The following is a 13,322-nucleotide window of genomic DNA, read 5'->3' as shown; positions in this document are numbered from 1 at the left end:
ACGGTCAGAACGAATTTGGTTCCATGTCATTTTTTAAAACGTTGGTATTTGTATTCTTTTATATGTATTTATACTGTGCATATTTGTATTTATGGCTCAGTTTGGAAGGAGTACAAATATAAATTTGTAGAATACAAAATCTTATATTTTATATTATTTTATATATATTTGTACTGTACACATTTGTATTTGTACTCCTTCCAAACTGAGCCTATACTGTTTCCAAAAATCACAAGTCATCCCATTGTTTAGTTGCCATTATTATGTCTTCTGAATTTTGGGGCCCAAAATTGACAACCATCCGATAACTCACTGGCCTACCATTACTCCATGATTTTATATTGTAAGGGGTTTGACTATGATATTCAAATTAGGTGGTGTTCATGAAAAATCACAGGATGCCTTTTAAAGCTTTTTCAATATCATGTTTTTTCAGTATCATAGGTTTTCCCTATCGTAAGAGGTGAAGAAAGAAATATGTTTAAAGAGCTTGACCGGACCGACTGGTTGGATTGGAAAAACCATGAGCCGATCCATCAGTTAGTTTGGTCATACCCCAAAAATCGGGGGTGTTAAATATGGGTCAAAACCAGTTGATCAACTTAGCCAATTAGTGAACTGGTGAACCACTCCTGGTTTCATAAAACTTATTAGTTTTTTTTTTTTTTTAATTTGAATTCAAATTTTTAGGGGTCATAACTTTATGTTCGATTGTTCGGTTGGGATGATCTTTTTTCTTAATATATTATATAGATTACATTATAATTATTAGATATTAATTAATAATATTTTTATTTATTGCGTAATTATGATTCAGCCTCCAATTCAATCTCAAATTCTCAATTGAACCAAATGCATACAATGCAATACATGCGAATACTTCTCTCTCTTTGATTTGATTGGGTTACATATATTGGCAGTGTTAGTGCAGCACCTAACAGCTAACACTTATTTTAAGATTGGGAAATTATCTAAAATTGACCCTGACTTTTCACGAATTCTCTTAAACTCATCATGTCAACAAGATAATATTAACTTGACTGACGGATATTATTAATTTACTATTTTACCCTTTATTATGTTCAACCCATTTTAAAATATCTCAAAATTATCCCCATCATTTTTTTTCCACCCAAAACCCTAATAGCTTGAATGGAAGAGAACACCATTGCCGCAACTTCTTCCACCATTTGAGAAAGGGAAAACATTGCCATTTGCCACTGCTGCTTCTCTCGTCTGAGAAAAAGAAAATGATTTGTCGCTGATTCTTCCACCATTTGAGAATGTGAAAACGATTGCCGCTTCTTTTTCCACCATTTGAGAAAGACCTCCGATGGTAGTTGTATGATCGGAGTTTGGGTATGAATTAAACTAACTAAAGACGATTTCAGCAGAAGTGATTAATTAAAAAGATTTACAGGAACATACTGATCTTAGTTCCTTTGTTTAATACTGTTAGGGATGATGATAAAAGAATTATTTAGGAACTTTAAGTTTATTTTCTAGAAAATTTTTCCTGCTTCATCTACATGGAATGATGATGTGGCCAAACCAATATAGATCAAAAGAAAGATGCTCTTTATAGTTAATTTGCATCTTTAGTGTGTGTGTGTGAGAGAGAGAGAGAACTAGAATATCATTCCAAGTTGCTATCTGGGTGATTCCTTGAACTCTGTGTTTATTCGGTGTTCTAGATCCCAATCCACACTGCCAGTAAAGATGAAGGCTTCAAACCGTCAATTACAGATCTAAGTCAAAGGCTTGAAAAAAATCCAAGTTTTGTTCCTATGATCATCTTTGATTGGCATCACCATAGCTTCTCTTGATTCAGTGTAAGACAATGTAACACCCACATACAATGATTGTTATTACATCTCCCACCAGAACATCAAATTCAGTGTAAGACAATGTAACATGTGGTTTTGGAACAAAAAACCACCCCCACACTCAATGAAAAAACGAGTGCCCTAATTAAGCAAAATTGGATAAAATGAAGGTGAAACAACTGGTTAGAGGTTCGTTGGGCGTTGAGAGTAAGAAGACTCTTTCTTGGACGTACGTTCAGAGCAAAGACTCATCCTTGGTTGTTGAGAGCAAGAAAGACTCTCATCTCAACAAGCAGAAATCTTATATAAGAAAGAAATTTGGGCACTTCAGTAAAAAAAATGTTTAACAAGCTGACTTGCTATTCAGGGGTAATTTGGTCATAAAATTTGCATTTAGGTTGATGTGGACAATTTAGTTTTGAAAAATAAAAATTGACTTAGATGGTGAGTTTTGGATGTATTGAAAAATTATGATGTATTTAATAGAATTTGTGAAAATCCATGATGAGTTTTGAACAATTTCCCCTTACCATTTGCCTTAAGTCAAGTCAAGGCCTAAGTTAAGATACCTCTTTTTTTATTTTATTTTTACCTTCTTTTAAAAAGGAGGCTTTTGTCTTTGACACCTTTTCGATGATGAGATGTTCCCAATACAAGGTCGGGATGTGGCATTGTGGGGCCACTTCCATTATATCATAATTCACAAGCAACACTTTACACTGCTGAAATAGGTCCCACTTCATTCTTAGCAATCCAACGACATCCATTATCTCCCTCTCCCTTCCCACTGCAGTAACATACACCCACACGCCACCAACAAATTCAGTCTACGCCTCCCCAGTTGACGAACCGCTCCCGAGCCTATACTTACCGTGCGACTCTTCACCATCTAACCCTACACGTTGCTCTTGTAACGGACTTTCCCACAAAGTTTCCACGTTCGGATGGCTACACCCTCACGCCATCTCGGCTCGGTTCTCTTGTCGTTACTAGTAACTAGTAAGCCGTACCCATCCCTTTTTATTTACCCCCGCACAAAATAAATTCACAATGTTGCTAGGATGTCGAAAATACCCTTCTTTGGTCAGTCGCAAGTCGCAACATAAATTTTTGAAGAGAAACCGGTAGCTACGAAAGAGAAGTACGAGAACGAATCGGAAGATATGCTGACACGCGCAATGAAAGTGAGAGAGAAAATAATGTCAGAGAGGTTATTAAGGCTAGTAAATGCAATTTTCCAGTATTAGACACGAGTCTGAAAAAAAAAAAAGAAAATAAAAGATACCTAGGAAGATGATAATAAATTCCCTTTTTTATCAAAATCGGTTTAAGAAAGGGCATGGTCCGTAGTTTTTGTAGACAATTAGGGGCACAATTGTAACTAGATAATTATATATAGACATTCGTGGAGGGTTTAATTTGGGTGTCGTGGAAACTGGAAATTGAGAAGGAGAAGAGCTTAGCGAGCGCATCGCAGGGGTTTTCGTTATCCAGTGTATCTCTCGCTCTGCATCTTTCGTTGGTTCTCCTTTTTGGGATTTTATCTCTTCTCGAATTAGGGTTTTTGGGCGACCAATCGTTTTGTGCAAGGTCGAAGCCATGGTTTCTGATTCAATCATCAACGGTCAGGCTGCCGTGTCGTCAAAGGATTTCGCGAAGAAAAAGAGGGTAAATAGCCAATCTTGGTTCCTCTGCTTTTTCTTAATTTGCATATTGTTTTTCATATTTCTATTTCAATTTACATATCATATTTTTTGTTTATGTTAATTCATTCCTTTTTAATCTCTTATTTGCTGTTCAGGCAAACAGAACTGCCAAATTGAAGCAATGCAAGCTTGATGCCAGACGCGAGCAATGGCTTTCTCAAGGTACGTGAAATATTTTTTCCCTCTGCACATCGATTGTGTTCATCGTTTCCTTACCTATTTGTTCTCAAGCAAGATTTTGCCTTTTTTTGGATTCTTTTTTCTTCTTTTAGTTTTATTTTAAATTCTAGTCTGTATGTTTTCTTTTTCTCTTTAAATAAATATGGATGGGCGGCATTTTGATGCAGTCAAGAACAAGGGATCGAAAGAGGAATCGAATGGAGCGGGTGGATCTCCTGAATCTCCTTTACCTGTGAGTGATGAGCGGAAATCGTCCCTGGACAATTTAGACACGAGGTCAAGAGGAGAGGAATCTAGCCTTCATGACAGCGACTTCGATTCCATGGCCAATAGTCCGACTAGTAACGTATTGGGGGGTAATGACTTGGGGAAGGATCGCTCTGGGACTAGTAGCAGCAGTAGTAGCAGCAGCATCAGCAGCGGATGTTGCTCTGGCAACGTCAGCGAGGAGGACGATGATGGTTGCTTGGATGACTGGGAAGCTGTTGCCGATGCCTTAACAGCAAACGAGAAACAGCAACACCCGACCACTGAAACTCCAGCTCAACCTGAAATCCCAATTGCATCAGCCGTTCCTCCTGAATCGACCAATGAAACCTCTGAAGCGGGCACTTTGAAACCGGAATCCAAGGGAACCGTCCCCAGGTCCGCGCCCAACGGTCGTGCATGGAGGCCAGATGATGTCTTCCGTCCGCAGAGTCTGCCTAATCTCTCAAAGCAGCATAGTTTTCCAACGAACGCGGAGAGACGTTGCGGTCGTGGAACCATTAACTGGGCCTGCCACAGTTTTAATTCACAGCCTTCTTCGTGCCCTATCTGCTACGAAGATCTTGATGTCACGGACTCTAGTTTTCTACCATGCTCATGTGGATTTCGTCTCTGTTTGTTTTGCCACAAGAGGATTCTTGAGGCTGATGGGCGTTGTCCTGGCTGCAGGAAGCAATACGATGTAGACTGGGAGATGGGTGTGAATGGAGGTGCTCAACCATTACGCTTGACTCGTTGTTGTAGCATGAATACAAGGTCTTAGGGAGAGTCTTTGTGTTCTCAGAATATGATGTATGCGGGATTTTCTTTCTTTTTTAGCGTGTCTTTGCGTGGTCTGGTCACCAGTAGAGCTCTGATTTTCCTTCAGAAAGATGTGAATATAGGATAGGGATATGAAGCACTTCGGGAACTGAACTGGACCTCTTTTGAGTTTGATTCTTACATGTATTCTGCTTATGCTGATGTAGAGGATTAAGCGAGTAATTGGGTATGTGAATACATAAGGTGGTATAGATACTAAATACATCAAGAATTCTAGTAAAACATATTTGTTTCATCTTCTCTGCATATAGTTGTTCGCTTAGTGTCTATGCAAGTCTTAATTTCAGATGATCTTTTGCCACAGAAGTGTCTGATGTAACACGTAATTGGGCATATATCGGTGTCTGATTTCACTGATATTTGGAACATTTCAATCTGTTACTGTCATTTTTGCTTTTGAGAAATAAATCTTTAAAATAAGTTACCTGGCATATGGTATTGGTGAATCTCTTAATTTCTGCATATGTTTTTGCTTAATGTCTATGGAAGTCTGAATTCCAGATAATCTTTTGCCGTGCAAGTGTCTGATGTAAAAGTAATTGAGCATATCATCAGTGTCCGTTTTCACTGATATATGGAATATTTCACCCTGGTACTATCAATTTTCCTTTTGAGAAATTAATCTTTAAAATGGGTTGCCTGACTTATTGTATTGGTGAATCTCTTATTTCAAAGTGGGGTTATCTTGTTTGATTTGTTTGTGGCTTTACCCTCTTACAATGTTTTTACATGTTTCTTCAGCATTCATCTATTTTTGTACAAATTGTGAACTTGTAAGAAGATGTATCCTTGTGACTCGGGGCCATCATGTATGTGAAGACTTATCAGGTTCCTATTAAAGTGTATGGAGGACTAGTGTCTGTTATTCCAAAGCATTATAACAAGTTGGCTGGATCTGATTGGTAGGTACTGCAGTTTTATTGTCTAATTTGCTAACTGATCAAATGTGTTATTTGGTGATAATTTTTTCAGGAATCTGTTGGGACAGATATGGTTATGGGAGCATTGGAGCATTCCCAAAATGATGGTTGTATTTTCTGTTCTGTTTTTCTCTTTTCCTGCATTAGGAATAGTATGTATTTAGATCTAATCTGTTCGCTATTGTTTCTAATCCATATGTTAACAGAATCAGTTTATGGATTTGATGCAATATATTGTTGTTGCTGCTCTTTTGTATACAATTTTTCATTATGTCCGTAGAAATTGGTTCCACTTTTGTTGTGATAATTAACACTTCCATAGTATGCTGATGCAATTGTGGCAAATGGTTTATGACGTTGTATGACTATGTGTTTTATGTGCACTTCATTTTTGTTATAGTATTTTTCTCCTATTCTTTTGATGGTAGATGTGATAAAAGAAGCCAATGTGTTATTGCTTGTATCATATCAGGGTTCTACAAACAACTGAGCTAAGGCCAAGAAGTACTTCAAGTTCCACTTTGGTTACTGTAATACTACTCTCCAAGGGTTATGAGGTTTGGAGTTGAGCTACCGAAGTTTTTTTCTAGCTCTTGCAGAGGATATCCTTGGTAATTTCGTAAAAGTTTTAGTCATCACAAGCCACAACCAAGATAGGGGGAGGGGGGGGATAGGTTATAACTCATAAGCAGGCAAGTTGGAAAGCACATTTTGTTGTGAGATATTGTCTTTCTAAGGAAGCCCGGATTGGCTGGTGACAAAAATCATGCACAGTGGGCTGGGCAACCTATCAAGAGTTAACATACCAGTGTTCTGTATGCATAAGGTGTGGGTTCCATGTGGGCCCAGGTCTACTGAACACTGGCATGTTCACTCATGATAGGTTACCCAGACCGCTATGCATGATTTTTCTCCAGCCCATTCTTTCCCTCCCAAGGTACTAGATTTTGTATGGATGCATATGGAGTGTAGTATTGGGCATCAAGAAGCAGTCATCTGTAAGATAGGTGTAAAATAGATGAGGGATCGATCTAGATAGTTCAGATTTGATGTTGCTGGATAATCATCACATTGAGAGGTTAGGGATCTTTCATCTATAGTGAACATCTTGTTTAGATGTATGCGAAAATTATTAAACACCAAAGTTGACAGCATAGCTAGGAGAAGTTGGATGTCCAGAGTTGTGTATGGGAGTCTCATTTTGGGTATAGTTATATATGAGGAGATCCTGAGAATTGAGGTTATTGTAATTGCTGTTGTTTATTCAATGCAATTTATTGATCTGGTTACCAGTCTAAAAAATGTGTAACAGAGATGAGATGTAGACATGGATGAGTGACATGATTAAATTATAGAATCAAAGACGTAGTAATTTTAAGAATACTCAGGCTTGTAAAGGTGGTTGTGTCCTTTGGTATGGAACATGTAATTGAAGGGCTCCTTAAATGGATGGATGCTGGTTTTATCACTTTGTCTTGTAAATTGGAAGGCAGGCTTTTCAGATGGTTAATTAATTGCCTTAGATAATTGGCCATCCATGATGCTGCCTTCTAGTTGAAATCCTATTGCTGTGTGGAGAAGAATTTTGGGCAGTTAAGAAGCAAAACATCCATAAGATGAGTGTAGCCAGAATGATGATGCTTAGATGGATGAGTGGGGACACAAGAAATGATAGAATTTGAAACAAGTGATTTATCTGAAAGTAGCTCCAAGCCTTCAATATGTGACAAGTAGACAGAGACGGTTTGAGCATGTGTTCACCTTCTACACTAGCAAGGGCCAGGAAGTGACCGGACACAATTTGAAGAACTTGGTGTAGTCCAAAAAGACATGGTCTGAAGCAATGGGAACTGGTTTCATTTGTAGGAATCTTGGGGTAGAGGTCTTAGGTGAAAAATAAAGGAAAGTGTATTAATATGGTTTGAGCATGTGGTTGTGATTACATTCTGCAAGTCTGCAACAATAAGAGTGGGGTGGTAAAACAATCTGGAGAGAACATAAGTTGAGACGAAATATGTTATAGGCTCACAATTTAACAGGGGATAATTAACTCTACCTTTTACTTTGAAAAGGGATATGGCCTTGGTTTAGAGTGGGGTGGTAATACAGGATGCATATTGCTGAGACATGTAGTTGGGATAAGAATTTGTTGGTTTGTGTACTTATTATCTTAAGTTCCTGTAGTTATGTGGAGAAAAAATTTTGAAGGAGCATAAAACATGGTTAATGTTCCTGCTTCCCATATTTTATGTGTTTTACCCTGTAGAGAAAATAAGCCATAGCTAGCTTTTGGTTAAAATGAAGAGAACTGCTTTGATTGGTTCCTGCGACAAAAGTTTCAAATCTTGATTCTTGATTCCTCGAGGAACATTTTCTCAGTCTTATAATTAGTAATTACTACTATATTCTTTTTTAACTTTGCAAGTATTAATAACACATCTTTGATTGTTTCACTGATTCAAAAGAAAACAACTATATTGGTCTTGCAATCTCTTGAGCTTAGTTTTCAAGGCAAGGCGAGGCTAGGTGACGGGGATTTTTTTAAGTAAAAAACATATATCCTGGGGTAGTTTCCTAGGTTCCATAATCATATTTCCTTATTAACTGTCCATAATTTTCATAACAAAAGTATAAATTTCATATTAAAGTATAGGAAATCAACGTATTCATGAGAAGAAAAAGAAGAAAGAAAAGAAAATTAAAAACATATAGGGGCTGAACCCATATTTTTGTTATAGGGAAAAAAAGAAAAGGTGGAAAAAATGTGTTGATTAGATTTTCTAATTAATGAAATATTTTCAGAGTTATTGATAAAAAAGTGTCGATTAGACAAAATTTTAAGTTCCTCCTTATTTATTGGTTCAGGTTTTGAAGTCTTTGAGGGTTCAATACATCATTTAGAATGTCTGTGTTGATTAAACCCTAACAAATAAGTAAATAATAAAAAGAAATGTTCCTAAATCCCTGAAACATATATAATAGCTAGTGATGGCTTCATCATTTGCTATGCATAAAAAATGTGGGGATGAAAGAGATCAGTGTGATTGCCTGCGCTGAAGAATGGCACGTGTTGTTTTTCATGCACTGATCAGAAAAAATGTCTTTGTGTGTGCATGATAATAAAAAAAAGTGTTGTTTCTCATGCATATCACCTCCCAACTAAAAAAACACAATTAGACCTAACCAAATGGTTTTCGCCAAAACTAAGGGGGGCGTCTCTACAACGTAGGGACGTTCAATGACCTAAAGCATTCTTCTGTTTGTTATCAACACAACAAGCCAAAAAAATCAATTAATTCTCCAACTAGGGCGTCCCTACAACGTATGGATCAACACAACAAATTCTTGAGCCAGAGCCAAAAAAATCAATCAATTCTCCACCCAGAAAAGTGAGTTCAATGACCTCTGAACTTTGTCGTTCTGGTTGTTATTAACTTTTTATTGCCAGAAAAAAGGAATTTTGTCGTTATTGTTGTTGTAGCAAATTATGTTTGCATTGTGCTTGATATTACATCTGCAAATAAAACTCAGATGCTAGCACAGTGGAAATGGAAAGAATTTATGCGAACAAGCCATCTGCTGCGTATTGATCAGGTGATTTTAGTGATACTGGCATCAGCTGTCGTTGGTTTCTCGTATTAGTGCCCGTGTCAGTTGATGTATGAAAACATGTCACATTTTGCTAAGCAACCTAAAGCAATCTCTGTTGCCTCAGTTTTTGCTAGTCATTACATGCAACTATAAAACCCAAAGCACCATGGGATATTATGGTGATATGTGTCATCTTGTATTCCTTTAATCCATTGTTGGCTTACATGGTAGTGGGGTGATGTAGACGTGGAAGATTTGTGAAAACTGACAAATTGACTGCTAAATAATGACCAAATACATTTATTTGGTGTCATTTGTTATCTGATGTTCTATATTTCTACTTTTGGTTTGTATGGACGTGAAAATTTAGAACACAGGTTGACCCCTAATCCCCTAAATGATGGCCAATTTCATTTTACTTGTACTTCTGGTGTCAAAAGAGGAAGAATACCTAAATATTGTTCTCTTCGCCTTTCTGGATATTTATTCAACTTGCTCATCTTATTATTGCATTTTTATTTATGCTAATGTGGCTTTTGCATTCTTTTAGAGAAAGGGATACATGGTAATATATTTTTCTGGTCCATAAACCATGCTCCCATTCTTTCTAGTAAAAAAAAAAGTTCTTTTAAGTACCACTTCATGAACATGGTTATCCAGTTGTATCTTAACAACATCTGTGCGTTTTTTATAATTTTTGCATGAATTCCCAATATTTGGGTTTTTGTGGCATTGACTAAGCTACATTCTGGTGTTCGTCCATGGAGCACTTGATGGTAGGCATAGAACCCCATCCATTATAATATTTATCATACAAGGCTGTCTCTCAGAGGCTGACTGGAACAATTTTTTCGTTTTTTGGGAGGTATAGTTTTCTCCTTGCTACAATGGTATCCTGCTATCCCTACCATGAGACCTCACAGAACATGTAACTTTTTGGTTTCTCGCTGTTGTTCTCTTTGTACAAATACAATGGCATTCAGGTTTTGTATTGACCTTTGAAATTTGAAATAATTGAGCCTTATTCTTATTTCATCATTTTTTTTTTCATAGCATTGACTTGAAAGACATAATCTTTGGGTAGTGTACTCTCAGTCTCAGCATTGGGATCGTAACAAAGATGGGGCGTTTATCTTGTTTTATGGTAGGATGTGAGGTTAGATGATTCCAACTAGCTTGATAGGGCTTCTCAGATCACCTGCATGCGATGCGTCATTTAGTTGTCCGTCCTGTCGGTTCACGAATAACCCACGCCCACGTTTCCAGTTTCATCGATCACACTCCTGTGGTTTAAGTTGCCCTTGAAATATAGAATATTTGGACATCACTGGCTCTTGATCTCTATTTCTCTCTGCTTCCCCGTCTGGGAAACATTGTTTCTGCTGATCGAATGGTACTTTATCACTCTTTGATATGCCACCAAATGGGTTTTGTTCAGCATTCAGTGGCAGGAGCAACGTGAGTAATTTATTTTCATTTGTTTGATGTGTTTTTCCTCCAGTCCAATCTATTCTCAATCTTGCTCCCATTGTTTTGGGGTAAGATGATATTTCAACTATCTTATTTCTGATAACTACCAAGATTTTATCTAGTAGCTTTTGCCAGGGGACAGTTGCGAACCAGATATGCCATTAGGAAATAGGAATGTGGAAAATCCAGATAAATATCTCCATCGTTTATTAGTCATAAGAAAGCATAAAATTTGTAAGTTAGAATGGGGTTTTATCGCATTATTTGTTTTTCTTTTATGTTAACCACAGTTCTCTAATCAACACTCAACACAAGTAAGTTCTCCTGCCTTCCCGTCGATGAGACTTGCAATGGTGGGAGCCACCGACCTGAACAGGGGCTCGTGCTTCTTCCACCACTCGATAAAGGTAGACTTCTCCAAGAATACGTCCTTTCTTAGTTGTCCAATATCGACTGCTCTTGAGACTAGATCCTCCAGTTGCACCACCATGCGCCCCACCTCTTCATCAATGGGCTTGGTTTTGGTAGCCTCGCAAAGGTCCTCCACGTTGGCCCAGAAACAGGATTCAGAGTAGTATCCTTCTCTTTTCAGGTTTTGGCATGCTCGAGCCATCTCTGTGTGTACCTGTAATGCTTGGGCCTAGCCCTCTTTTTTCATGTAGGGTCCAGTGTCGTCGTTCCTCGAATGTCGGTAGTAGTTAGCGATGTCCAGAGGTTCGACAAGGCGCCGGAACCTATTCATATCTCTTTAGCATCTCAATGATCTCATCCCATATCCCTGCCAAATCCAACCTATTCACATTGATTTTGAAGTTTTCGGGATCATTTTGAAGCTTGAAGGCATCGTAGTACCCCACCCACCTCACGTACTTCACATACTGTTCGGTATCCATTAAGCGTCGTGAGTCCATCTTCAATCTTGCTGCGATTGCCAACGATCTTTGCTTGGTTTTTCAGTTTTTGCTTCTTCAACTCCCCAGCAGAGCATAAGCAGAGTCTGGCTTTCGTGCTCTGGAACGGAACGAACGAGCCAACACAAAACAGGGAACTGGTTTTTAACTTGCAATCTCGGATTGAAGTGGTTAGAAGTAATTAAGAGTAACAGCGAATGCTTACCAGCCCAAGATCGTTCAAGGCTGCGTCAATTAGCTTCGTCCCAGCATCGCCAACACCGTCTGAAGACAGCGGGAGCTTTTCCAGGTTGCCTAGATTTACCACATCCTTCGCTGGCAGGCTCGCTTGCAATTCAGCCTCGTATATCAAGTGTTCCTTGAGACTCCTACAAGCAATGTCAGCAATGTTTTCTTCAGGTTCAAGGCTAAGCTGGAGAGAGTAGAAAAGTAATTGTAGAACGGCATCTGGGTTTTTCAAGGCGACCAATTTGTTGTTGCCGGTACAGAATACATAGGTTCCACAAGGTATGTAGGGGCCAAGTTCAACTAAGCTGGTTACAGCGTCCGACAACAGATTGGTGCACCCCATGTATGAGCAAGCGACGTGGCTTGTAACGCACAACGCGTTTCTCATGACGGTGCTAAAGAACTCTGTGGCCTCCTCAGATTTGCCCAGGGGCTCGTAATTGAAGTACCTGGATTTGGGGTTGAAGAAATTAAGAATCGTCTGCAATTCACGTTGAATGGATGAAAGGGGGGCGAGTAATGTCCTGGGAACGATGTCGTATCTCGTGATAATGAACAAAGTGGCGTGCACAGTTCTCTCGTCGGAGAGAGTGTTTCACACACACGGGGATTCTGGCTTTGATGACTTTCTGGTTTTGGCCTTACAAAATGTTCTAGTACCCAGATGGTCGCGAGTACGGCAACGGCGCCGCCTGATGAGTGCCCTGTAAACACTATTTGCTTATTCTCAGTCACAGCCTTCTCCACCTGAAAATTTAGAGGGGCTAGTCAAATCTCTAAGCAAAGTTTGGAAATTAGTCAACTGTCAGACCCAGAAAATATCTACTAAAATCAATTGAAATTTATGAAATGTTCATTCCTTTCCCTTTCATTTTGTCACTGGTAGCTTTAGCATTTACTTCATGATGAATTTGTACAAGGATACGAGTGGCTGTGCTGGGTATGATACCTCCTTGGGGAACTGAGTCGTCTTTAGAATTGTGTCGAAACGACGAAGAAACGATCCATTCACGACGGCAGTTTCATCGTTGCCGATGCTTCTCAGGGAAGGGAAGAGAGAAAGGTCGACTTCTGAATCCCCAAAAGGGTCCTGAGAAAACCAGTCGTCCACGGACCACGAAGCAGAGAAGGCGAAGAAGAGATGAGTCGAATTAGCTTGTCTGTCCAGAATGCAGGTCCGAGTAGCCGTATGAGCGTTCACGGACAGCGAACAGGCTCTCCGTATCAGATCCTCTCCCATCCCTGTAGCTTCACCAAGGTTCCTCCTCTTTTTCATCTTCTTCTCTTGGGGTGGCTTCACCGCTTCAGAATTGCAGTGTGTCCGTGATGGGTGAGTGGGTGACTGAAAGGGAGAGAAATGGACAAGCAGAAACCCAATCACCAGAACTGCCCCTGATAGGA

General features: G+C 39.0%; 1 protein-coding gene and 1 pseudogene across 2 annotated transcripts; one reads left to right on the top strand and one right to left on the bottom strand.

Moving 5' to 3' along the window:
• The first annotated feature begins 3,243 nt into the window (after positions 1–3,243).
• LOC148862979 (RING/U-box superfamily protein) lies at positions 3,244–5,047 on the top strand. Its single transcript, XM_088976967.1, has 3 exons — positions 3,244–3,494; positions 3,628–3,694; positions 3,880–5,047. The coding sequence occupies exons 1-3, from the start codon at positions 3,426–3,428 to the stop codon at positions 4,740–4,742; spliced, it is 999 nt and encodes a 332-aa protein (XP_088833093.1). The 5' UTR covers positions 3,244–3,425; the 3' UTR covers positions 4,743–5,047.
• Positions 5,048–10,972: 5,925 nt separating this feature from the next.
• On the bottom strand, positions 10,973–12,529 carry LOC148862978 (protein EDS1L-like; annotated as a pseudogene). Its single transcript, XR_016109706.1, has 2 exons — positions 11,899–12,529; positions 10,973–11,793 (listed from the first exon to the last, which is right to left on the bottom strand). The product of XR_016109706.1 is annotated as a protein EDS1L-like (transcript).
• Positions 12,530–13,322: the final 793 nt, after the last annotated feature.

Source organism: Nelumbo lutea, chromosome 3 (genome assembly GCF_056320005.1).
Source record: "Nelumbo lutea isolate HS-2025 chromosome 3, American lotus-T2T, whole genome shotgun sequence".
NCBI classification, from domain to species: Eukaryota; Viridiplantae; Streptophyta; class Magnoliopsida; order Proteales; family Nelumbonaceae; genus Nelumbo; species Nelumbo lutea.
This window is presented reverse-complemented; position numbering and strand designations above follow the sequence as displayed.

Coding starts and splice junctions, on each gene's coding strand:
- LOC148862979 (XM_088976967.1), top strand. CDS start 3,426: ATGGTTTCTGATTCAATCATCAACGGTCAGGCTGCCGTGTCGTCAAAG. Junction 3,495..3,627: donor ATTTCGCGAAGAAAAAGAGG/GTAAATAGCCAA, acceptor TTTGCTGTTCAG/GCAAACAGAACTGCCAAATT. Junction 3,695..3,879: donor CGAGCAATGGCTTTCTCAAG/GTACGTGAAATA, acceptor ATTTTGATGCAG/TCAAGAACAAGGGATCGAAA.